General features: G+C 30.0%; 1 protein-coding gene across 1 annotated transcript; it reads left to right on the top strand.

Moving 5' to 3' along the window:
• The first annotated feature begins 9,365 nt into the window (after positions 1–9,365).
• LOC112717873 (glycerol-3-phosphate acyltransferase RAM2-like) lies at positions 9,366–13,082 on the top strand. The gene is made up of 2 exons (XM_025769801.3): positions 9,366–10,045; positions 11,912–13,082. Exons 1-2 carry the CDS (start codon positions 9,416–9,418, stop codon positions 12,821–12,823), a joined length of 1,542 nt encoding a protein of 513 aa, XP_025625586.1. The 5' UTR covers positions 9,366–9,415; the 3' UTR covers positions 12,824–13,082.
• The last annotated feature ends 14,342 nt before the right edge of the window (positions 13,083–27,424 follow it).

Raw genomic sequence — 27,424 nt, forward strand, 5'->3', positions numbered from 1 at the left:
TGGTGTAAGCAAAAAAATTTCATTAGCACTGTCAACAAATTTGGGACAGATGCTACTCTACACAACTTCTATTATTTTCAGCAAGATATTAACATTTTTTACTTTTAAATTAAACATAAATATCAACAAAAATACTTTTTATTTATGATGAGTTTGGAAAACTCTTATTTAATTTTGATGATGAACAAACATTATTAAAATGTTTAATTACAAAATTATTAATTTGATCTTAATTTATATTTGCCTAATTAATAATTTTGTTGTGCAGATTTTGTGCTGGGCTGAAACAAATGAAAATTAACAAAGCCCAACTGTTGCATTATTGGTTCAGCTTTATGTTTGTAATTAAAGCTAGTTATAATTGGGCCAGAATAAATTGTTGCAAACCCAAACAAATGCTTTCTTGTGTGCTTTCCATGCTTGATCCGAAATCAATTTTATCAGGAAAGCAAATGTTATACAAATGGGCCAGCTTTGATTATAATGTCACAAGGCCCAAATTCAATTTTGATGAATGTTTCCATGCTTTGACCGAACCCAAGAAGCAAAGAAAAATGGTTCAATGCTTCCAACGGATTCCATTCCTCACTTTGGATGGAATTCAAATTTAATTTAATGCATTGAAAACATAAGCAAGTGAGAGAAGATTGATTTGACTATTGGCATTATTGCTACACGCCAACTAAGGGAAGTAAAAGCAAGCTATTTTCAATTAATTAGTTCAATCACTTTGAAATAGCTTTACTTCAGATTCTTTCTTCTCTCTCTCATCTCTTTCTCTCTTCGGTTATTGCACAGAAAATATTGGCAGCCATGGAAGCAAATGTAAGCTACCGAAAGGAAGGGAGAACAAGCTACAAGACCATCATGATGATGGCACGAAAAAGAAAAGTGAGCTGTGGCTAAGATATTCACCAAATATGGTTAGATTTGGTGAGGCTATCTTGAGCCTTTCATGCTCAAAAATGGAAGAAGAAGATTCGGCCAGCTAGAGGAGATTCTTGAAGCATGGCTTGTCTTTGATTCTGCTCAACCACCACAGGGAGTAGCTAGAGTGGCGAAGTGATGGTTGAAGGCAGAGATTGAAGCAGATGAAGTCATTATCATCATGAGGCATCAAGGGCCAAAAATCCATCTTGGAGAAGAAGCCAAGGATGGAGAGCCCGGATTGATGAAGGGTGATGATCAAGAAAGGACTAGAGGTAATTGCATGTTGGTTAATGCATGGTTATCTCTTCTCTCTCTGAGTGGCCGAACCGGTTCTATGTTTGTTGAAGGAGGAAGAAGTTAGTTCGGTTTTGGCTTCAAGTGTGGAGGCTTTCCCTTCTTTAAAAAGGGGGAACAACCACTGTTTGAAGCAAGGAGTAAGATTTGAGAGTGCAAGGCACAGAGTTCTCAGAGCTACCTGAGCTAACAGTTTTTTCTTCTCCTTCAATGTATTCTGTTTTGTAATTTTTCTGTTTAATTTTGTCATGTCTTGAGTCTCATGGAAAAAGGCAAACAGTGAGGTTTGTAATGAAAAAGCCATAGAGCGAAAAAAGGCAGAGAGTGCAAAATTAAAAGAAAAAGCCATAGATGTCTTAGAGGTCCTTTGTTCATCTATGTTGTGTATCATGATTCTGTGAGAATCCCCTTGTAAGTTGGGTTAGCACTTTACAAGTTGTAATCAGATTGATTATAGTGAAATTCCATCATGTTTGTGATGGAGACTGGATGTAGGCTGCACTGCACTTAGCAGCCGAACCAGGATATATCTGGGTGCAATCTTCTTCTCTTCTTTCTACTCCATTTCTGTTTTCTACTACACAGGAGCAAAAGCCAGAATTATCTCGTGCCAAGTGACGAGACAAAACAAAAAGTCTCGTGGCAAGGGACGAGACAAAACAAAGTTGCTCGTGTCCAGTGACGAGCAAAAACAGAAAAGTCTCTTCTGAAGGTCAGCAAGTGTTAGCACCGAAAAAAGGGGTTAAGATTCAACCCCCCCTTCTCTTAGCCACTGAAACCATCAATTTATATTCAAATAAAATATTAAAAAATAAAATAATAAAAAATTTAAATTTTGTGTTTTAATTTATATTTTAAAAAATATGTATTTTTATAAATTTAAAACAAAATAATTAACAATTTTTTTAAATTTATTAAAAATTATTATTTAATTCATTAGCAGTTAAATAACCGAAAATCTTTTACTTTTAAAAAAACTATGTATAACTTTTTAAGGTAACATATCAATTATAACATAAATTTTTTAAAATTAAAAATAACAGATATTATTCGCAATAAAATAAAATAAAAATTTCAATCTAAATTTATATAATATATAATTTAAAAAATAATTAAAATATTATATCAACAAAATTATCATATAAATAGTGAAATTAAGTGTACAACAAATGTTTTGCTGGCGGTAATTATTACGTCAAATTTTGAAAATTTTAAAGTTTGAATTTTTATACTATTTTAAAGGCTGTACTTTATATGATTTTTTTTAAACATAAAAAATTTTATAATAATTTTTTAGATGCTAATAAATTAAAAGATGCTTTTAATGAATTTTAAAAAATTGTTGATTATTCTATTTTTAATTTATAAATTTGTAAAATTATAAATTTTTAAAATTTGAACTAAAATATAAAATTTAAAATTTTTTATTATTATTTTTTATTTTTTATATTTTCTTTCGATCGAAATTGAGATATTACCTAATTGGTTTAAAGTTGTTGAAAACAATTGAATTTGTGTAGTAACTGACATGTTTATTTTGTCCCAAATTCGCTGGTAGTGTTAAAAAAATATGCATTGAAATATTTTTTTTTTTTCATTTTTGCTTATCGTGACTGTAAATTTAGGGTAGGAAATATATATTTTCAAATTCGCTTACATTTGATGTGAAAATAAGAAATAATATGTAAAATAGTAAATAATTATATTTTTGTATAAAATGTTAAGAGAAAAGTTTGAAGGGCGCAATTTTAATTTGTATTTATTAACTCTTTAAGGCAATAATTTAATATTTTTAGTCTAATAGTCTAATATTTTATTTTTCGTTAATACATTTTTAAATATTGTTAGTTAATTACAAGGACTACAATATTTTTAAAGTAAATATAACTGAAAAATATAAGCATTATAATCTTTTTATATTCTACCTCAAAATGTATCACAAGTATATTATTTATTTTATCCGAAGTTATATAAATCTAGTTGGGTGATTGTGGTTAAAACTAAGCAAAAAAATCACATCAAGTCTGATGGAATAGAAGGTCAAAATTTTTTTCAAATTGATGACTCAACTCTTTTAAAAAAAGTGGTTGATACTAGTGATTTGATTATCTTTAGGTCGGCTGCTGTTATAGATAATAATATCATTAATCTTAAGGTAGACGATGACACATAACCACTAGACGACGATGATCTTCAAGAATAGAAGATGAGGTTGATGCAGATAAAGAAGAAGAAGATGGGCTCGATGATCAGAAAATTATTTTGGAAGAGGAGGATGATAAATTAGAGGAAGAAAATGATGAATCTGAATAAGATTAATATTAATATAGTTCTATCCTATATATTTCTTTATCAAACTTTCATTTCGTTTTTAGATCCTGTATATTTGATCTTTTATATATTATATAAATCACTATTTTCAGATAAAATACTAATTATTCTCTAATTAAAAGTCGATAATCAATTATTAACTATCGGGATTCGTTATAGTTTGGAAGAAAAATAAAAAAATTGGTGCTACCATTGAATTTATCGACGGTAATGATCACCCAAGTTATTAAAAAATTATATTTTTTGTCGAATTATTCCGATAGCACAGTGGCGCGAAGACTCAACTTATAACACCAATATTATAGTCAATTTTTTTTATGATAACATTCATAAGATTTTTGTCCCTTGAACCATCGAAATCTGCCTCTAAATCCGCCGCAAGTTATTGATAAACAGTAAAATTTGCTGCTAAATATTTACCAGTAAAATTTATATCGTTAGATTTAATTTGATGAAAAATTCAATAATAATATTACTGATAGATTATTTTTGTATTTTTACTGATAAATTTAAGAATACTCAATATTTTTTTTTTGTAGTGTGTGTTATGTATTATCATGAATAAAATAAGCATGCATTTTCTTTTGATAGGGAAATCAATCTTTTTTTTTTAATTTGTCACTAGCAAATCGAATTCTCAGTTTTTTAAGTTAAAAAAATTTCAATGCAAATATGAGGGTCTGAATTCCCAATGTGCAACTTTAAATTTTTGAAATATATAAATTAGTGAGTCTAATTTATATAGATATAATTTTTTAATTTTAAATTTTGGAATATATAAATTAGAGAGTCTAATTTATATAAATGTAATTTTTTTTATCACATCGTAAAGTAAATTGAAAAATCTAATTAGTACATTTAAAAAATTTTAAAAACAAAAATGATAAATTTGATCAGATTTATATATTTAGATTTTTTTAAAAATTGAAATGACAAATCTAAAAATCAAATTTATGAATTTTATATCACATTGAAACAACCCAAACTTCAACAAAATTGGAAAACACCAATGATAAACCAATATCAAAATTAAAATCAGGTTATTTTTGTCATCGTTATGTTTTTTTAAATATATTACATTGTTATATATTATATTTACTAATTATTAATTAATATATATAATATAAAATATTTAATTAAATATTATTTTTATATTTATTTAATTATTATTATTTTAAATTTATTTTTTCTTAAATTAATTATTTTTTAAATGAATAAAATTATTAAAATAAATATTAAATTTTATTAAATATTTATAATAAATAAATAAAAATAATATTTTTATGACTAAAAAGATGATAATTGAATAATATACTTTGAAAAGAATAATAATTTAATAAATAATTTTTAAAATAATGATATTTTATTTAAAAAAACTTTAAATCCGAGAAAAAAAACGCAATATTGACGCACCTTAATGAAAGGTAATTAATGAACCTATTTTGGTCTCATTCACTTATCCTAAGTTCTTAAACGTACACATGTTTAATGTTAATGAGTTATAACTCAAATAATATTATTTTTTTATATTTATTTAAAAAATTATAAATTCAAATATTCTTCTTTTTGGTTAAAAAAAAAGTACATATGTTTAGTATATTCCATATGTTTTCAGATACACACATGGCAAAGTGGAAGGAGCCAGAGGGGTTGAGTAAATTGATATTTGAAAGGTTCACATTTAACAATATATTTTAAGATTTTAATATTTTTAGATTTATTCAAAAGTATTTCATAGAATTAAAATTATTAGTTATTATATTTGAAATGAATTTAAAAAAATCTTTTTTTAATATATAAAATTATATAATCTATTAAAAATTTATCTTTTATTTTATTTTAAAATTTTGTTTTAATAATCTTTAGAGTTGAAAAAATTCATTCAATTATTACTATTATCACAAGAAGTAAAAATTAAAGTTTAAATCTTTTGTTACAAAGAGCATATAGAAAAATATGCCAGTAAACCAAATGCAGAAAAAAATTATTTGGATCACCTAAAATAAAATCTGATGCGTGTATCATTTAAAATCTAAATTTATGTAAATCGAATTAGGCTAGTTTGAATTATAACTTTTAACGACAAATCAAATTAGGTAGAATAGATTTAATAGGTAAAATTGTATTTGGAGTAAATTGAAATAGACTATTTTGATTTATACAAGTACGAAATAAATCGAATTAGGTGGGTTAGATTTATGAAATGTTGGGTTTTTCATAATAAATCAAAATAGCCTAATTCGATTTATATGTATAGAGACCTACAATCACAAATCAAAATAGGTTTATCAGATTTACTCAATTTTTAACAACATATGTAAATAGAGCGTGGCTAATTCGATTTAGTAGCCATTTTATTTTGACCATTTTTGGACAAAATAAATAATAATAATAATAATAATAATAATAATAATAATAATAATAATAATAATAATAATAATAATAATAAAAAAAAAAAAATTAAAATATATTATTTTATATATTATTTTTAATTTAATAAATAAATATTAATTTTATAAAAATCTCATAATTAAATATTTTGTTAATTTATTTTTTTATACATAGAATAAAATAATTTTTATTTTTAAATTATTATTAATTATGTAGAGTATTTTATTTAAAATTTGAGTACTTACTTGAATATTTACATTTAAATTTAATCATTTTTTTAATTGTTTCGAGTGAAATAAAATATTTTTTTAATTTTAAAATTATTAATTATGTAGAAGAGTATTGTATTTGAAACTTGAGTAAATATATTTTTAATAATTTTTTTAATAAATTTATTTAAGTTATACCACAAAAAAAATTTTATTTTATACAAAATAATTAGAAAAATGACTTAAAAGTGGTCAAAAATACTATAAAAGTTTATAATAACATAATGACCGAGGTAAATACATGATAAATTGAACTTAGTGGATTCGATTTATGTCGGTTGCTTGTAAATTTTAGTACATTACAAATTTTTATAGTATTTCATACATTTAAAAAAGATAAGCTAACAACATATTTAATTATAAGATTTTTTCAAAATTAATATTTATTTATTAAATTAAAAATATATAAAATAACATATTTTAATATTATTATTATTATTATTATTATTATTATTATTATTATTATTATTATTATTATTATTATGTATGATCAATTTTTTATTTATTTTGTCTAAAAATAGTCAAAATAAAATGGCTATTAAATCAAATTAGCTATATGTTGTTAAAATGACTATATTATATAAAATGACTCTATTTATATATGTTGTTAAAAATTTAGTAAATCTGATCAACCTATTTTAATTTATGATTGTAGGTCTCCACAGTATAAATCAAATTAGGTTATTTTGATTTACCATAAAAAACTCAACTTTTTATAAATCTAGCCCATCTAATTTGATTTACCCATATTTGTATAAATTGATATAGTCTATTTCAATTTACTCTAAATATAATGTTATCTACTAAATTTATTCTATTTAATTTGATTTACTGCTAAAAATTATAATTTGAATTAGTCTAATTTAATTTACATAAATTTAAATTTTAGGTGATACACGTATCAGATTTTATTTTAAGTGATTCAAGTAATTTTTTGCTCTATATAATTTGCTGAGCTATTTTATCCTAAAATTTCATTAAAAAAATTATACTTTTATTTTGTTGGGTTATCTTAATCTTTAAATGAGCTAGTTTACTTTTATTTCTATTTTAGTCTATATTTATTATTAATTTATTATATATTCATATTTATTATTATTATTAGAATAAAATATATCTTTTATTTTTAAAATTTTAAAAATATTCATAATATTTAATTGTTATAATTTTGTTTTTAATATTTTAATTATGTTTTAATTATACCCTTTTCCGTTAATAATGATATTAATGGAGATGATAATATGACAACTGGATGCTAACGTGTCAATGGCACATTAATGTAAGATTATCATATGTTGTGTCACTTAAGAGTACAATTGAGATCTATTAAAATATTAGAGATAAAATTAAAAATTTAATTTTAATGTGTTGTCATTATAAAATAATTTTATATGTATATTTAATTATTAATTACATAAAGTCATATCAATTAAAATAATTATTTTTTATATTAATTGTAAAAATGGTTATCTAAAAAAACATATATAATTATACGATTATATAAAATACTTTATATTATTAGTGTATTAAAATTAAATTCTAAAATTTAAATCAAATATTAAGGATAAAATTAAAATAAGATATAAATATTGTGGATAAAATAAATTATTTAAAATTTTTTTTAATAAAAATCATATTGATAAAACTTTTAAAACACGGCATTTTTATTGAGATTCACTTTAATATAATAATAATAATAATAATAATAATAATAATAATAATAATAATAATAATAATAATAATAATAGTTTGTATTAAAAATAAAAATTATGATAAGCATCACATTTATTTCTTAGAAGATTATATAAAAATACTTTTTGATGAAACGCATCTTTTTTATTATATAAAATTACTTGGATACCTTTAAAAATATTTCTATATAATTTACTAATAAGAATATTTTTATACAATTTACTTACTATAATCACATATTTATTAGTAGATTATATAAAGAAATTTTTAAAAGTATTCAAAATTATTTTTATATGATAAAAGTGATATACTTCAAAAATACATTTTTTATATCATTTATTAATTAATATATATGATATTTATTATAATTTTTTTAACTAAAAAATTATTGAATTAAAGTAAATCCCAATAAAAGCGATACGTTTTAATTAATAAAAATAATTACCCTTTAATAAAATAAATGTTTAATACGTTCAGTTCAGGTTTGCATTAGAGATACTATCTAATTTCTAATAACACTAGACAACCTTAATCCTATAATGGGATATTTCTAGTAATTAATTATTCTACATGACATCAGGTCAAGGGTCTTTTATTTAGAATTTTACTCATTCTAAAATGTATTTAAGCAAAGAAAATCTTAATTGTTATTATTTGACAGTATAATACGTTTAATTAACTTTAAAGTTATTTTTGTGTTTTTTTTTTCTAAATTAATTAAAAAGGTATTTTTAGTCTACCTATACTTTTCCTTAAAAAAATTGTTTTTAAGAATCCAAAAAGCACAGAAAAAGATAAACACTAATCCCAGCAAGTCCAACTTCATGATCAAATTAATATTATATTGTGCATCTTCGGTACCAAAAAAAAAAAAACTTCTCCTAATTAATGTGTGAATATTTCAAACAGAATTTTCCATAAAATTCAATACAACAGCAAATTAGAGAAATAATCACTAAAATCATATTTAATTAAACATATATAATTTTATGCATATAAAATTTATAATTATATATTTATTACATATAAAATTATATAATTATTTTAATTAATTATTGATTATATAAACTAATTTTTTTATTGTCTATCAAACATTTAATAAGTGAAACACTTTATATATCTCTCTAAATTTCGTTAGAAAATCAATGAAGTATTCGTACAATATATACAATGGATTATTTATTTGGTCTAATATGAGTTAAAAAATGAACATTCAAAATAAAATACTATTAATAATTTTTTAAACACAATACAATCATACTATACAGAATAACCATTCGAGTACCTGAGATAATAAACATCTGATATCCAACTGAATCGAATATCTCTAAACCCCATGATACATGTTGTACATACTCCATTGCCTCTCTATACTTCCTCTATCTCTCTACACTGCACCAATTACTTTCTATATATACACACACAAGGAATTGTTATACTCAACCAGCATTCTTCAATATTTTCTCACTCCGAAGAAGTTAAGTTTCAGCTTTATCATTTATAGATACATGGCAAATAGTTCAGCCAACACTATTGCTACTTTTCCACCAGTGGAAAAATGTAACTCTATAGGGAGAGGAAACCACACTATTGTGGCAGACATGGATGGAACTTTGCTCATAGGGCGAAGTTCCTTCCCATACTTTGCCCTAATAGCCTTTGAGGTCGGTGGGTACCTAAGGCTCCTCTTCTTTCTCTTGGCATCCCCATTGGCTGCCATTCTATACCACTTTGTCTCCGAGTCTGCGGGAATTCAAGTCCTCATCTTCACCTCTATGGCGGGAATGAGGTTTTCCAGTATAGAGTCCGTAGCCCGTGCTGTGCTCCCCAAATTTTACTCTGAGGACCTCCATCCGGAGACATGGCGCGTGTTTTTGTCGTGCGGACGAAAGTACGTCCTCACGGCAAATCCACGGGTGATGGTAGAGCCATTTTTGAAGGAGATGTTGAGTGCGGACATGGTTTTGGGGACAGAGTTAGGAAGTTATAAGGGAAGAGCTACCGGACTTGTTCGCAAGCCTGGAGTTCTTGTTGGAAAAAATAAAGAAGATTTACTAAAACAAACCTTTGGTGATGAGAGACCAGATATTGGACTTGGAGATAAACTCACTGATGCTCCTTTCATGGCTCTGTGCAAGGTAATAATAACTATTTTTTATTTTGTTTTGAAAAAAGACATTCAAAGGACTCATATCTTAGCTATTATATTATTATCACTCAACTAATAATTGTTCAAATTATGTTAACCTATATTACGTGTGTATTAAAATCAATCATGTATAAAATATATGTTAAAATATAAATATATATTAAAATTAAATTAATTAAATTACTAATATATTTATACACAAATATATTAATAACTAATTTTAATGACTGATTTTGATATATAAATAATATTTTTGTATTATAAATGATCTGTTTGAGTTCAGTAACTTATGTGTAAAATAATTTTGCACTATCAATTTATAAAAAATTAGACAATAAAAAGTTTATAAATAATTACAAAAATATTATTTATACATTAAAATTAATTAACCATTAATATATTTATATATAAATATATATTATTTAATTTATTTTTAATATATATTTATATTTTAACATATATTTTAATTAATTTTAGTGTTTAATTTTAGCGCATACGGACGTAGCATAGTTCATAGTTTCAATGGATCCAAATCTAATAAGGTTCTAAAAACTAAATCGATGATCAAATAAGTAAAATTAAAAATTTATAAATTTAATAGTTCAATCAAAATTTAATTAAAATTAAGTCGAATATATTTATGCATAAAGTATATAATTTTTAAAAAATATCATATTCATACTTTATTATTTTAAGTTAGTTAACCACTAAAAAATTTGTATTAATTTGATCGATTAATGGATTGTTTAATTAATTTCTTAAATTATCAACTGATTTTTATCCTAAACCGAACTAATTTGATAATATATTCTTAATTCACCTAGTCGAACATTTCGGTCCGATTATGAGAACAGTGTGCCTAATAATTTATTGCGTAATAAATATGTGACATCAATGAAGCTTTCCAAACTAACCCCAACCCTTCTGTCAAAATAAATAAACAATATAAACTAACAATTAACCCTTGACAAAATTTAATGGCACACGTCTACTATCTATATATAGGCTATCTATAGGCATTTGAATACTTAACATGCATTTTGTACAAGAGAAAGAAAGAAATGTCACATGCACTATTTTTTAGTGTAGCGTTATTTTGTATACTTTTTCAATTAAAGTAATAATTGATAAAAGTGAGAAAAACATTAAAAAAGTGATCCACTGAAATAAAGACTGAAAATATTTTTTTATAAAGATATTTTTTAATAATTAAAATTTAACACATATAATCAATTAAATCGTGTTATTTTTGTTAAAATTAGATTAGACAAATTGATTTAACAGAAAAATGGTGTATCAAATCTTGAATTGGTCTAAAATTAATATTATTTTCTTATAAAAAATGACTATAATACCCTATTATAAAAAATGATTAAAATATTTCTATTATATATATATTAATTTTAAGAATTTTAAATTTTAATCCTTTATTTTTTCTATCACAGAATTAGGATTTAGAATTTTTAAAATTAATATATATAATAAGAGTATTTTAATTATTTTCTATAATAAAGATATTGTAGTCATTTTTATAAAAAAAAATAATATTAATTTAACCAATTTAAAATTTGATTCACCATTTTTTCGGTTAAATCAATTTGTCTAACTTAATTTTAACAAAAATAATATAATTTAATCGATTTTATATATTAAATTTTAAATACTAAAAATTATCTTTAAAAGAAGACATTTTAGACGTTTTGAGTGTCTCTAAAAAGAATATTTTTATAGCAGGAAAAAATACAAAGAATATTTATGAAATCCAAAGTAAAATTTGTTCTACTAGCTGGCTAGTAGCTAGGTTGCGTAAAATGAAATTCTAATAGTGTGTATATTGTTGGTTCCACGCATGCAGGAAGCATATAGTGTCCTTCCAAAACCAAAATTGAAGGCAGTGCCAAGTGGGAAGCTTCCAAAACCCATAATATTTCATGATGGAAGGCTTGTCCAAAAGCCAACACCTCTGAATGCATTGCTAACACTCCTTTGGATCCCTTTAGGGTTTCCCTTAGCCTGCCTCCGCTTGGCTGCCGCAACTCTCCTCCCTATGTCACTTGCCTACTATGCTTTATGGCTCCTTGGCGTTTATGTCACCGTCAAAGGAACGCCACCTCCGCCAGCAAATAAATCCAACTGCGAAGAAGGTGGTTTCCTCTTCGTATGCAACCACAGAACCATGACTGACCCTTTTTTCCTCTCCATAGCCCTTGGTCGCCCTATACCGGTGGTAACCTACTCAATCTCCCGCTTCTCAGAGATAATCTCACCGATCAAGACAGTTAGGTTAAGACGCAACCGATCCACAGATGCTTCCATGATTAAGAAGCTTCTACAAGAGGGTGACCTTGTAATTTGCCCCGAAGGGACAACTTGTAGGGAACCTTTCCTTCTAAGGTTTTCGGCCTTGTTCGCCGAGTTGACCGACGAATTGGTGCCAGTGGCAATGGTGAATAGGATGAGCATGTTCCATGGAACAACTGCTAGAGGGTGGAAAGGGATGGATTCACTCTTCTTCCTCATGAACCCTAGCCCAGCGTATGAGATAACATTCTTGAACAAGTTGCCTAAGGAGTTGACTTGCGGGTCAGGTCGGAAAATGAGCATTGATGTAGCCAATTACATTCAGAGCCTCATTGCTGAAACATTGTCATATAAATGCACAAGCTTCACTAGGAAAGACAAGTATAAGGCTCTTGCTGATAATGATGGAACTGTTCCTATTGACAAAAACCCTATTCTTAAGGCCAACAAAATCATGGGTTGCTAATCAATTTCAATGTTAAAGTTATCTAATTAATATCTCTAAGTCAAAAGATACATTGTTATGTCAGAGAAAAGTTGAGGAATAAAAGTAAGCAAGGAAGCAAGCAATAGAGAAAATGGTAATGGTATTAAGTATGTAATATAGTAAAAAACTTCTCTACTTAGTGGTTGTAAGGCTCTTTGTCTTCCTTTTAATTCTGTGTTCGTCATGCTAATGTCATCAACACACAAGTTGACCGGATTTGAAGCACCATATATTTCAATCAGTGGTTAGCAAACAAAATATCGATCTTTCTATTATTCTTTGCTCTTGTAGAGTTATTTAATAAATTTTACTCTATTTTTATGTTACTGTTCTATTGAACATATTTTACTGTGTTTATTAGTTAGGATTGTAGAATATATGTCATGAAATGCTGAAAATAATTGATTCTAAAAAGATCAAAAACAAAAATACAAATGAAAGAATTAAAAACAAGTAAGTATCATTAAACATAGATTATTTTCTATATCTAAATTAATACAGATTAATAAATTTCTTTTAATTTTAGGAATAAGGTGATCATTTCAAACAGAAATATGCTTCGGTGGCCGGTTCTCTTTGGTGAAATAAATAAATTGAGAGATCAAACCATTATGCAATCTGACGCCACAAGATTCTCCATGCCATCCACTGCAATATCAAGTCCTTTCTATAGGTTTTTATTAGAGATATAGAAAATAAATAAATTGAACATTGTAAGCTGCTAAGAATTTCTAGACTTGGTTGTATATTGGATTTTTTGCGTACTGTTTAGTTAAAACAAATATATCCTTTGACTCTTTATAAAATTGGATTTTTTGCATACTATTAATTTGAATGAATTTAGGTTAACACTTATTAGATTGAATATATTAAAGAAATAACAGCTGTACCAAAATTTATTCACATTCACACGTGAAGCTATTTTCCATCATACAATTGTTGAAAGTAATTTGAAAACCAAAAGTTGCTATTGAATATCACAACACAACACAACTCAAAAATCAAATCTCATTTTCATTAAAAACAAAAAACATTAACTGAATTGCATTGAAATGCTTACAACAGAGCACCGAAATTCATTCGACTAAACACTGAAAAAGCTATTGTATTGTCTTAAATCTCTGAATTGATAATTCAAAATTTGTTCATAATAAATGCTGAAATTTGACTATATCATTAATCTATCATCTAAAAAGTTCAACTACAAAAAGTAAATTATATATTAGCACAACTATTGACATGTACAAAGACAATTTTACCTAATTAAAGTATATCAATTTTACCTCATTGGGAGTTTTCTTTTTTTTGATACATTTGCAATCTATTTTTCGGTATTTAATTACAATCTATTTTTGGAACGTCCTCTTGTTCTCACACATGGCAGGCTTTAAAGGTAATTAATATCATCCAAAGAAGCATCTTCATGCGATAACAAACATTGTCCTTTACTTTTGTCTTTATATTCTTGCATCTCATCCATCACATTATCATAAGCGCGATGCAGAATTGCAGTCAACTCCTCAAATTTTGATGCAAATTTACAAATATTGTATGACTGAACCACCAAATCATCAAATCTCCTATTTCTTGACTCCAGTAAAGGATCATCGTGGCTGTTCTTGATATGTGTGTGCCTCCTCTTTATTCTTACTCTATCATTTTAATATATATCTCGGTGACACTTTATCTACTCGCTCAAAGCTTAATGCACTCGAAGAATAACTGCACAATATACCTTTTGACTCAAATAATAAGCATTGGCAGTGGTCTCGACAAGTACCAATTCGTTGCATAGGGTGGCCCACTTATCAAAAGACTCTTGGGTATGATTTCACTCTGACTTAATACTCATCATTCTAACACATGTGACAATTTCGAATGAGCGCAACCCTCGAACAACGGTCTTGCGGCAGATGCTAATATATGATAAAATCTCTTTCCTTCCGAGTTAAGCTCTTGTTTAGCCTCTTCCAATTTCATAATAGCTGTTGCAACAAACACTATCTCATTGTACCTCTATTGGTTATCCTTTTAACTCCTTTCTTCCATGTTTAGTTCTCTCACCACTCGAACCCTCGTTAATCAATAATTGGACCTATTCAAATTTGAGGTAGACTAGTTAATTCCTTGATTTTCTACTTCTCCGTGTTCTATCCACATCCAATACCCATCATTGAACCCGTTACGATAGAGGTGAAGTGTTATATCCGCAGGTTCTAACCACTTAGTCAACTGGCACTTTTCATACAGACACCTAAAAATTCCTTCAGACATAAATGGTTCCATGCTGAAGACATGTGCAATAAACGCGTCAACCCCATCAAAGAATTCAGGTTTTAAAAACCCCCTTCCATCGTTATCCTTATCATACATCCATTGACGATGACTTGGAATCATATTGAAACACACACCCTAGAATTCAACGAACAACACAAATTATTATATGTTTTAGAAAATTTGGTAGAGTGTGCCTGATGGGCGGATAAATGCCTGTTAATAATTTTTGAAAAGTATTTTCTAAAACATCGTTGCAAGTACAACCTTAACCAATGAAATTTTCACTATCAATTTCAAATGTGTCACAATTAATATTAAATAACCGGGAGTACAGTAGAATCCCGAGTCGTTTCCCTAAGAGTTGACACAAGATGCAAATTATTGGTTAGAATTTTTCTAAATATTTTTGAAATTGAGAACAGAAAAATAAATAGCTAGAAATTAAAGCAATAGATAACTAGCAAGAGTTGATAATTAATTAAAATAAAAGGCCTTGGTTAGGAGAGAGAATTGGAATTTCTATACTTGTTGTCTTTCCCAAGTGTAATGATAAAGGTTTATTACTCCCACTTAATTATCCTCTAGTAATTGAAGGAAAGTTAAGTGGGCATTACTAACTCTAGCTCACAAGTCCTAGTCACTTCATGGGAAAGGACTAGAGTTAGTGAGATTTGAGCCAGCCAACAATTTTCAATTACAGATTAATGCTTGGGTATAACAACTCAAGGGGTTCCAATTACTCAACCCCCCACCCAAGTTGGAAAAACTACTCTATTAACATGAATACCATTTTCACAAACACATGGTAGGTGTAAATAAAAGACATGATAATTATGAGAAATTAGTTAAATCAAAATTAGCACTAACAATAATTAACAATGATCAAACAGGCAAATAAAATAAACATAAAAATAATTCAATAATGCATTAATAAAATGCAAGAGTAACAAGATCCAGACATGAATACGATAACCAAACAGAAAAGAGTATTAAGGGAATTAAAGAAGAAACTAGAAATAAAATGATGAGGAATGAAGGTAGCAGCCGCTCTCTCAAGATCCAATTCAAAATCAAAATAAGAATGCCAAAACCCTATAAAGAAGTAGTAGTTTTTCTCACTGGAATCCAAAATAATCAAAAACTAAAGTAAAAAATAAAGTGTGTTCAGTCTCAGCTCCATCTCAGCCTCTAGTATGCGTTTTTGGGCTTGAAACCGGGTCTAAATCAGCCCAGAAATCGCCCCAGCGAGTTATGTTAAGTGCAGCACGTGACGCTTGTCACGCGTACGCGTCAGCCACGTGTACGCGTCACTGAACCTTTCACCTGGCCACGCGTACGCGTCACTGAACGACTCTCCTGGTCACGCGCACGCATCCGCCATGCGTGTGCGTCGCTCCTTGTAAAACCCGGTTAATTAACGGCTAATTAACCCATAAATGAGAATTTATTCTAGAAAGCCCTAAATGTAATTTTTATGGCTAAATGTGATAGAGGAGATTGAGACGAGAATTTCAGTACCAATTTTATAGAATTCGGACCAAGATTGGACCGAACGGGCCAAACCGGGCCAACCGGACCCAAAGTGGGCCCTTGGCCCAACATAACTAAACCAAAACCTTAGTTTTCAGCACTCTCTCTCCTCACACAACACCAAAACACGCTGAAATTGGAGGCACAAGAGGGAAGAACACTCTCTCAAGTTCTCTCCCTTGGTTGATCTTCAAACCACCATAACTTTTGATCTAGAGCTCCGATTGCCGTACCGTTTGCGGTCACGCGTTCACCGCGGGAGCTCTACAAAACCCATACAATCAATCTTGAGGTAAGCCACGTTTTGCTCTTCGAATTTCTAGCCTTGTTTTCGAGTTTCATGAGCAAAAATGTTGAGATTTTGGGCTCTTTGATGTTATAGGACCCAACTCTCTTGAAGGAGAAGGTTAATCTTGTCTCCTTGGACCTTGGGTGTGGTAAGATTCTCAATCCTAGTGTAATTTGTCGTTCTATGATGTTTGGGTTTTGAGATGTTGTGTATGGGTATGATGATTGTGGCTTAGGTTGTGTATGTGTGAATATTGGAGCTTGATTAGTGATATTGGAAAAGGTTGAAAAGGGATTTGGTGGTGAAAAATCTGTTCTTAGAGGTGTTGAGACCTTGAGAGCTTGTGGATAAGTGATTTGGAAGTGCTCCGGTTGAGCTTGGAAAATCGGCTAAGGTATGGTCTCTGTTTCTCGTATCTAATATGTAATGTGGTAGGAAATACTTAGGCTAGAGGCCCTAAGATAGGCATTGAATTGTTGGTGTTGTTGAGTGGTTGATATATATGATGTGGTCATATATGTGATGATGATTATTGATGCCTTAATTGTATGTTGTATGAGAAATATGCATGTTGTGATATATGCTTGATGATTGGTTATGGTTGAATTGTGGGTTGAACCATGCTGATGGTGAGTATGATATTGATTGTGTACAATGATGATTTATTGGAATTGGTGTTGTTGAAAATTGGCATGAGGAAGAGTGTGTGATATGTCAATGTGTTGAGTTTGAGCCACTTGGGTGAAGTGGGTTAAAATGATGGGATAGTGATTTTGTAAATTGTGGTAAAGTGTCCATGTGTGAGTTGAGGAGGCTTGATATTGAATTTGATATATTTTGATTGATTTCAAAGAAAAGGGATGAAATTGGCATGTTTTGATTGATTTTGAAAAGAGTTGAAAATGGCTTGTTTTGAAAATGGCACTTTGTGGTTTTGTATGAAAAACATGGTTTTTGGGCATACTTTGACGGGATATAACTCGGACTACGGATCTATGTTTTGTGCCAAATCTGTTTAGAAATGAAATTGGATCCGGGATGTCCATGTCGTTTGAAGAACGGGTGAAAAATGATTTAAAATGAGAAAGTTATGTCCGTCGGAAGATTGGGGGTTGAATCTGTGAATTCTGCAGATTTTAACTTAGAAAATTTTTAGCAGAATGACCCCCCGCGCGTAGGCGCACTTGGCGCGTACGCGCCGTTCTTCTCGAAAGCGCCATCCACGCGTGCGCGTGATGTGCGCGGGCGCGCTGAATGTGCTGCACCCAATGCCCAGCCATTTTACAGAGAGTTGTGCCAGAACTGTGCCAGTTTTGTGCCTGGGGCATGAGAGCACCCACGCGTACGCGTGACTGACGCGTGCGCGTCGATTTGCTAATTTTTAATCCACGCGTTAGCGTGCATGACGCATACGCGTCGATGAGTTTTTGAGGCCATCCACACGTGCGCGTGGAGTGCGCGTACGCGTGGCCCTGTTTTCATCCGAAAGTTGATTTTTGAGTTTTAAAAGCCAAATTTCATACTTCTAAGCCTCCGATCTCACCACTTATGTCTTAAATCATTATGACATGTCTAGCTATGAGAAAAAGGGCTAGTGAATGTGGTAACTTGCGAGTGAAGCAAGGGAAAAATGAACGATCAATGAGGATCAAAGATGATTATGTGAGATGCGAAGGATGGTGGTGGAAGTGCTTGATATGCCATGGGCCGAAGGGCCGTAATTGTTAATGAATTGGCTGGTTATGGATTTAACCGTGAGCCGAATGGCTGGTTATGGATTTAATCGTGAGCCGGATGGCTAGGTTATTGCCATGTTACGGTGGAGCCATTATTATGGCTAAGTATAAATGCATATATGCTGTTGAATGAATTGTGAATGTTGCACTTCCACTGTTGGAGATGAGAGTTTCCCTGGGAGGAAGCAGTGGCTAGCCACCACGTGCTCCAGGTTGAGACTCGAAGCTCTTTTGACCCTATGTCATAAGTGTGGCCGGACACTGTGAAAGACCCGGATGAGCTCGCCCCCGTATATATTCACCAGTGAAGGTGATGGATATAGATCATGATTATGATCAAGTTTATGATGAGTATAACTCGAGTTGGGGATGCGTGACAGAGGGACAGTCCAATGGTTAGCTACCAGGACTTGTCGGGTTGGCTCTATAACCGACAGATGATATCATCAGCCACTAGGGACAGGCATTCATCATATGCATACTATATGAATTGTTTGAGATTGCCTATTTGTCTGCATATTACTTGCTAATTGTCTAAATGCCTTATTTGCTCCTATTTGTATATTTCTTGTTTGATATAACTGTGTTTGCTACATTATACTCCTGCTGGTGGTTGGGAGGTTTGAAGGAATTGGAAAGGGAAGTATTATTTTAGACTGAAGAATCTTTAGTCAGATGCCCTTTTAAGGTTTAGCTTGTTTATAAGCTTTGAATTATCTGGAGGAAGTTCTAGTATTGTCTTCGGTTTTCCTCTATTATTATGTATTATATATGTGGAAGCTGTTACCATGCTGGGGACCTCTGGTTCTCACCCATGCGGATTTTGTGGTTTTCAGATGCAGGACGTGAAGTTTCCCGTTGAGGCATGCTGGAGACTTCTAGATTTGTGAAGATCCTTTGTTCTCGGGACTATGTTTTGGTTTATATGTTTTTCTTAGATACTTTTATCTCCATTAAATAATACAAACTTAGATGACTCCTCTTATGGGAGATTTTGGAGAATAGGTTTTATGTATTTGTGTCCCTTTGGATTTCCTTTGGGGTTTTCCTTATTTTATCATATGTATATATTGCTATGCTCGAACCGATTATCTTCGCAGCCGGATTTTGAGTCTTGATATTCCTGTTTTTGACACTCCTTTGTATATATATAATCTCGCGTTGGTTATCCTTGTTCGTTACGTTATCGATCGGAGTGTTGCGCTTTCGAGTTGCGATTTCTTTGTTTACCCCTTTTTCTACAAAGGCTCCTAGTTATAATCAATCATTCATACTATTATACGTACTAAATTTTTATTTTAGAGGTCGTAATACCTTGCCATCTCTGAATTATGACTTAAGCATAAGACTCTGTATGGTAGGGTGTTACACTCCTCGCTTCTCAAGTCGTTAATTTCTTGTGTTCCTTCCACTTTAATATACTTCACCTTTATCCTTTATGCCATTCATGCCCTATAAACCTAAAAACACTTAACAAATACGTCACGACATTGAATGGTAATAATAGAGAATTAAAAATTAACAATTTTAAGGCCTAGGAGGCATGTTTTCAATCATAGCACAAAATTGGGAAGAAAACTCAAAAATATGCAATTTACATGAATAAGTGTGAGAGTAGTTGACAAAACCCACTCAATTCAGTCCAAAATATATCATCAAATAGTGGTGTATCAGTGCCCTAAAATTAGAATCTTCTGCCAAATACAATTATTATTTTCTGACAAACCAAACATGTTCTAAAACAAACTAAACGAAATTTTGGCAGAACTTTTCCTTAATTCAGAGGCATCCATCTAATATATATAATAATGTTCATAGATAAAACATCTGTAGGCATAAATTAGAACAAATACGAATTTAATAACATATCAAATCCTAACCGTTCTAGTGCGCAATCCCTTATAACTCCACACTTTTTCAGCAGACAAGGGTTTTGAGAAGGCGCCTTTATGCGACCTTCTACCACTTCCGTCCTAAAATGCTATCATAGGAAAAGTAAGTCTAATATAAAACTTAAACAATTAGTCATAGTTAGAGATAGAAAACCTACCTAAAACACGGATGCACAGAATGCGAAAGAAGCAAAATCCAATTAATCTAAAAAAAATAGTACCATCCTAATAAAAAAAGAAAGCTTATTAAACTCACAAGGTAAAACTAAATTAATTCAACAAACTACAAAAAGCCTTCCAACAACGTCGACTCTTAATCTCACTCTACTTAACCTAGAATAACTTAATTTAATTTCTATTAACATTAAATTAACATAAGAAATCCTAATCACAAACTTCATTACCCTAATTTAATCAATAATTTCATAATAAAATACATAACAAAATCCTAAACTTACAAAAAATTTGAAAAAAACTAAAAATCCTAAACCAAATTAAACCTTAATCACAAACTTCATCATCCTAATTTAATCAATAATTTGGTATAAATAACTAACAAAACCCTAACCTCAAAAAAAAAATAAAAGTCCCTAAAAAAACGGTACCAAATCCTAATCACAAATTTCATTACACTAATTTAATAAATAATTTCAAAAACAACTTAACCAAAAATTACCTCTATTGGTGGCTGAAGAATGGTGGATGCGTGGTGGTAACAGGAGACAGCAGTGACGGTGACAACATCACTATCGTCGATGGCAGTGACCTCGAACATGAATAGTGGGGGCGTTCCCAATGTCTCCAGTAATGACCAACAGCTCCAGCAGCGAGAATGTCCAGCGACAGCAACGGCAGCGAAATCACCGCCACCTTCAGCAGCGATGAGAGACCACGAGAGGAGAGAGAGAGTGAGTTCGGAGAAGTGAGGGGGAGGGGGTTTGTGTTTGAAATTTACCCCACACTCCGAGACTCATAATAGTCCCTCAAATAGTTTCTATCATCAGAAAGCTGAAGTGGACTAATTCCTGCCATATTAGCACGCCAATGATTGTTGACGTGGCAAACGAAACTTTTTTGTTTGCAAGGTGGTCCCTTTCCCCTTTTAAAACCCTAATCCACAATTTTTCCTAAATTCTCTTCCTCATCCTCTTCTTTTTCAACTCCATTCTCTACTCTCACTCTTTCAAATTCAATCATCAATTACCTCTATTATATAATCTGTATTCTAAGTCATCACCATCCTCATCTTCCTCATCGTCATCAAATTCATAATCACTTAGAATGTACCTCGATCCTTCAAGCCCCATCTCACTGTCAGTCTCTTCCAACAAGTTCATCAGTGACATCATCACCGGCTGCACCACCTCGTCTTTCTCTCCCCCTCCAACAACTTCCCTTATGGCAACCACCTCAACCGCTTCCTGTGCCACGACCGCCTCTCTTGCTAATAGTGTCCTACTGCCATCCGCACGTGACCCTTCATCGTCGTCCTGCTCCTCGTCATCGAAGTTGTCCCGGAACGTCATCGTGGATCCCTTTCGGAATAACTCTGACACCATGCCGGAGGAGTTCCATCGCGAAAGCTAAAGTTAGAGTAGCGCGCTAGCTGTTGGCAGGGGCTAGCTCCATGGGGTCGCTGGCAGTTAATGTCACCTCGGACGGGGAGCTGTAGCAGGTGGAACTCTGATGGGAGAAGGTGGCCTTGGCTGTGAGTGAAGGGGGAGGGAAGGTTGGGGCTTCATCAACGTTATCGTTGTTGTTAGCCATGTGATGGTGGTGGTGGTGAGTTGAATTATCATCGTTGGAGATGAACTGAAAGTGTTTTTTCTTAGAACATTGTGTGTGATAAACTGATTGGTAATTTACCAAATTATACAAAATTAATTGGATTTCTTTTTGTCTTAGTTATGAAATGATATTTTTTGTTTCATATCTTTGGTACTGGTACTTTAGTACGCGTTGAAAAGTTTATACTATGATTTACTATGAATTTGTTAATAAATAACTATTGATGTTTTACATTGTTGTTGCATTGATGATTGAATTTAGAAGAGTAAGACTAGAAAAAGGGGTTGAAGAAGAAGAGAATGAGGAAGAGAATTTATGAAACAAAAATTGGGGATTAGGAATTTAAAAGGAGAAATGGACCACATTGCAAACAAAAAAGTTTCGTTTGCCACATTAGTAATCATGGCATGCCAGCATAGCAGGAATCAATTCACCTTAGTTTTTCGATGACGAAAATTGCTTGAGAGACTACTATGAGTCTCAGAGTGTAATTTTAAAGACGAAATTAAGTAACTATTAATTTTAAGGACTACTTTGAGTTTCGAATACAATTTTATGAACCACTTTAAAGCTTAACTCTTAATAAATCTATTTAAAATTACTTGACTACTCTCTTTCTCATTTTTAATTAAATTCTATTTAGTAATATTTTTTAAATTACTCCTTGATTATTTTAAGTTTCCTGATAAGCGTGCATTATTAGTCAAAGTAATAGATAAAAAAAGAACAAGTGAAATATATTTTTTGAAATTGAGAAACATAATAGTTGTATATGTTCTTAATTATAAGTACATTTAATTCAAGTTATTATAGCTATTTTTTTAATTTTTGTGCTATTTTTTATATCATAAATTATAATAAGTGACTATATATAAATGTGATAAAAATAAACATTAAAAATGTTAAAAAGGAGTAAAATTATTTTGTACTACTTTTTTTCTACACTCAAATTTGTTGTTTTTATTTAATTTTACTTTTATTTTTCATATAATATATCCCGCTCCCATTCTTGTATGCATTATTTATCATTGAAGTATCAATTATATTCTTAATAATTAATAAATCTTTTTAGAAGTAGACAACTATTTTTTTTTTGTTGATTGTTAATCAAATTTTATTTGATAATCCTTTTAAATTATTATTAATTCCAATATTCATATGATAATTATGGATTCACTACAACAAATACGGAGGATGGCGGCAAAAAATTGACAGCCGTTTATTAATAATTTGTTTTGATTTTCTCAGCTGTTCAAGTTTGGCAGTTTTCTCTACTTGATACACTTGGTTCCATTTATTCATTCCTTCATTACTGGAAACCAAAAGCTATTATACTGATGGAAAGTGAAATGTGGCCAAATCTTATCATGCATGCTTCCCAAAATGATGTAAGTAGTTGTTATATTTGGTTCATGATATACTCTCGTCAACCACTTACGGTACAAAAGAATAGATTCATTCTTAATCCGCTAGAATTAGAACTAGATAACCTAGTTCGTAAATGGTAGTTTACGAATATGTGAGACCTACTTTTTTTTAAACAAAAGGAAAGGTCAAATAGCAATTAATTTCTTTGCACACATGCATGGTTCACTTATGCATTTTGCAAGTGCATCATATAACATGTTTTCACATATTCTTTTACTCTCATCAGATAACACTAGCATTGTTAAATGCTCGGATGTCTGAAAAGTCCTTTGAAGTTTGGTCAAGACCAGTGCTTCTGCCCTTAATTTCATTGATGTTATCAGAATTTTCCTTGATTGCTCCATTGGTATGTAGCCCTAGATCTTTTGACACCATTATTTTTTATGTTATTGTTTCTTTGATAGCAGCATTTAAGATTTGAATGTCATAGAGTACAGAGCAAGGCATCCGTTTCCAGCTATTGCAAGCTCCTCCTGCTATCATAAGCTTTTCTGGTGATTTAAAGTACGGTATGTCTTAAGTTTCTTATTCAATTGAAATTTGATATCAGTTTTTTGTTGTATGCTACACCATTGTGGTTACTATCATTAAAGCAGTGTTTTTCTTCTTTGTCCCCCTTTCAATTGTTGATTTATTGAATTGGTGAAGTGGCCTGTACTAAGCTTGTCTTATTTATCATTCTGTTCAGCAATAGAAGATTTTGGAGTCAATGGAAGAGGGGGAAAAAGTATAGATGATCTGAGATTACAGCTTGCTCACAAACAGGTTTGGATGGCTTCTTCCATTCATAGGGGAGAAGAAGAAAGTTAGTTTTTTTTCTATACCTTTGGCATTGTTCCATGATAACTTTTTCTGGTTTATTCAACAGGTTCAAAGAAACACTTAAACATTTTTCTTAGCATAAAAAACCAGAGAGAGGCATTATAACATAAATGTTGATTCAATTTTTTCCATATGCTAGTACTAAACATATATGGTATACATATTCTCATTTTCTCCCTCATTTAACTATTCTATAATATTCTTTGCAATTGAAATATTTGAAATATTTTTATAGATTGTCCTGTTAGATTAATTCAGAATGAGCTTAATATGTTGATTGGATCTCATTTATTGCCTTCTGTATTTTGGTGATTATTCACTGTTCTTTCTTTATTGTAATGTATTAAGATTTGATTGCAGTAATATTAGGAGTTCACACTACCTTTATGCAACTGCAAAAGTAAGCTTTTGATCCCACCCTTTGACTTAAAAAATGTTTGCTATGGATGTCTTGATTCCCTCCTTGGCTTCATTCAATATTGATGCCATCATCTATGCATAAAATTCTAAGCTACTAAAAGTATGTTTCCACTGTCCTTTTCTCCTTGTTATTACTTGTTTAAACTCAAAATATGATTTCAGTTGTGTTCTTCTTAAATGATAAAAGTTCAACTCAATTATGTTTGTAATCATGGTGCATGTGAACTGAATAGAAATTAACTTGTAACTCTTTTGCATAGTCATTCTCATACAACAGAAATGATGCTTATGCAAAAATTATAATGACATTTCGCCATTCTTTTTTATAATTTTGTCATCTCCAAATTCATTATGCTTTTACATGATATAGTGCAAAAACTGGAGAAGGAAGGATAAAATGTAATTTTGAGGTCCCAACATAAGAAGCTTAAGCTGGAATGGGTGTGTTCATCTAGCCGTGTCTCAGATTTTGGTCTAATGAAGACAGACAATAAAGGAAGGGTGGTTTCATTCAGTGAGAAGTCTAAAGGAGAAGACCTGAAAGCAATGGTAAAAAGCACAACTCATGCTTGTTAATATCAAGTTTCAGGATATTGTTTCCCTGCTAATGCTGCTACATAATTTAGCAAATAGATACAACACTCTTGGGACTTTCATAGTAAAAGGCTGAAAAGAAACCATACATTGCTTCCATGGGAGTGTATGTGTTTAAGAAGGACTTACTTCTTAATCTACTAAGGTACTGCTTATTTTAACTTATATCTTGTAATGTGAAGTTCAATAATGACATATAACATGACAATAAGTTGCTTGTTTCAAAGATAGCAAGCTAATTAATTTCAACAAAATTTATTTCATTCAGATGGCGATTTGCAACTGCAAATGACTTTGGATTAGAAGTCATTCCTGCTTGTGCTAGTGAGTTTTGGATTACGGTATGTCTAAAAATTCATTATTACTTATGGTTTTACTATTAGTAATAAAGTATTATGCACATGGTTCTCCTGCTTCTCCATATATGTACCATGAACCTAACTGATTTAATTATCTCCAAATAAAATACTCGTAATCTAATCATAGAAAATAACGAATGCATACCGAAACCAACCGTGAACCTAACTTTCTAGTAACTATGATTAGACAACTCTTCATTGGACAGAGCCAAAATGTGCATGTCTCTATTCTAATGTTACAAATTCTTGGTAGTATTTTATAACTAAGTATTAAAAGTCATATATATCTCTAGCTTAAGTGTGTGTTCGATTGTTTAATTAGACTAAAACATTGTTATTTATCCTTATGCAGATTGTTGACTCAATAGTATCGCATGGATGAATTCCATGGAAGGATAGAGTGAAAAATAGAATCTTAGGGTTGAATTTATTTTGGTTTGAAGCAAATAATTTTTTTTAATTTGACTATGCAATTCTTAACAAGAGATTTAATATGTTGATATTTTTATAAATATATTATTTTGTTTTCCAGTTAATTTTGTTATTTTTGACATAAGTTTAGATTCAATAAATGAAAAATATTAAAATTTATAATATTAAAATGTCCAAAAAAATGTATCTTTAAAATTAAACAAAAAACAATCAGCATTTTTTGAAAGGAAATTCTAATTTGTTTTAATTTGTATTGAAATTAGCGGCGGTTTTCTAACCGCCACAAACATTCCTAAATTAAAAAACGTAATAACATTGATGCAATTCATAACCGCTAATCATGAAAAAAAACCGCCGTAATGTAGCGCCTCTCTTGTAGTGATTTAGCTAGGGATTGATAAAAAGGAATGAGTTGAGTATATTTTATTTAAAAAAATTGACAAAGATAATTTTTTTCATATCTTTTTAACTAACAGAACATTTAATTTATATTATTTAAACGGTCATAAAATCACTCATTAAAAAAATTTAAGCTAATAAAAGAAGATAACATAATGATTATATCTGTAATATTTTTTCTCAAATGAGAGACTCTTGAGAACTCTAATATTATGTCATAAAATCATTTATTCCAAAAATTTAAGCTGATGAAAAAAAGATAACATTAATGGTTATATCTCTAACATAATCTATTTTTTATGGCACAGTTTTAAAAATTAAAATAAGTAGCTATAAATTACTAGCATTCACTACAAGAAAAGCACCAATTCAACCATACTTTTTTTAAGCTGCATTTGGAATAGGCTACGCTTTTCTTCGTGTTGCCTTTTTAGAAGAGAATAGGAAATACAGTTGTAGCATCACTTGAAAAGCGTCTCCCTAGATATTATAAAGAGCACTTATAAAGCGTAACCTTATCTTAATATCTATGAATACACTTTTTTTTTACCAAAAAATGCGTTTTTAAAAGAATAACATGTTTGTTATGTTTTGGGTGCGCTTCAAAAGTGTTG

Source organism: Arachis hypogaea, chromosome 2 (genome assembly GCF_003086295.3).
Source record: "Arachis hypogaea cultivar Tifrunner chromosome 2, arahy.Tifrunner.gnm2.J5K5, whole genome shotgun sequence".
In the NCBI taxonomy this organism is placed as follows: Eukaryota; Viridiplantae; Streptophyta; class Magnoliopsida; order Fabales; family Fabaceae; genus Arachis; species Arachis hypogaea.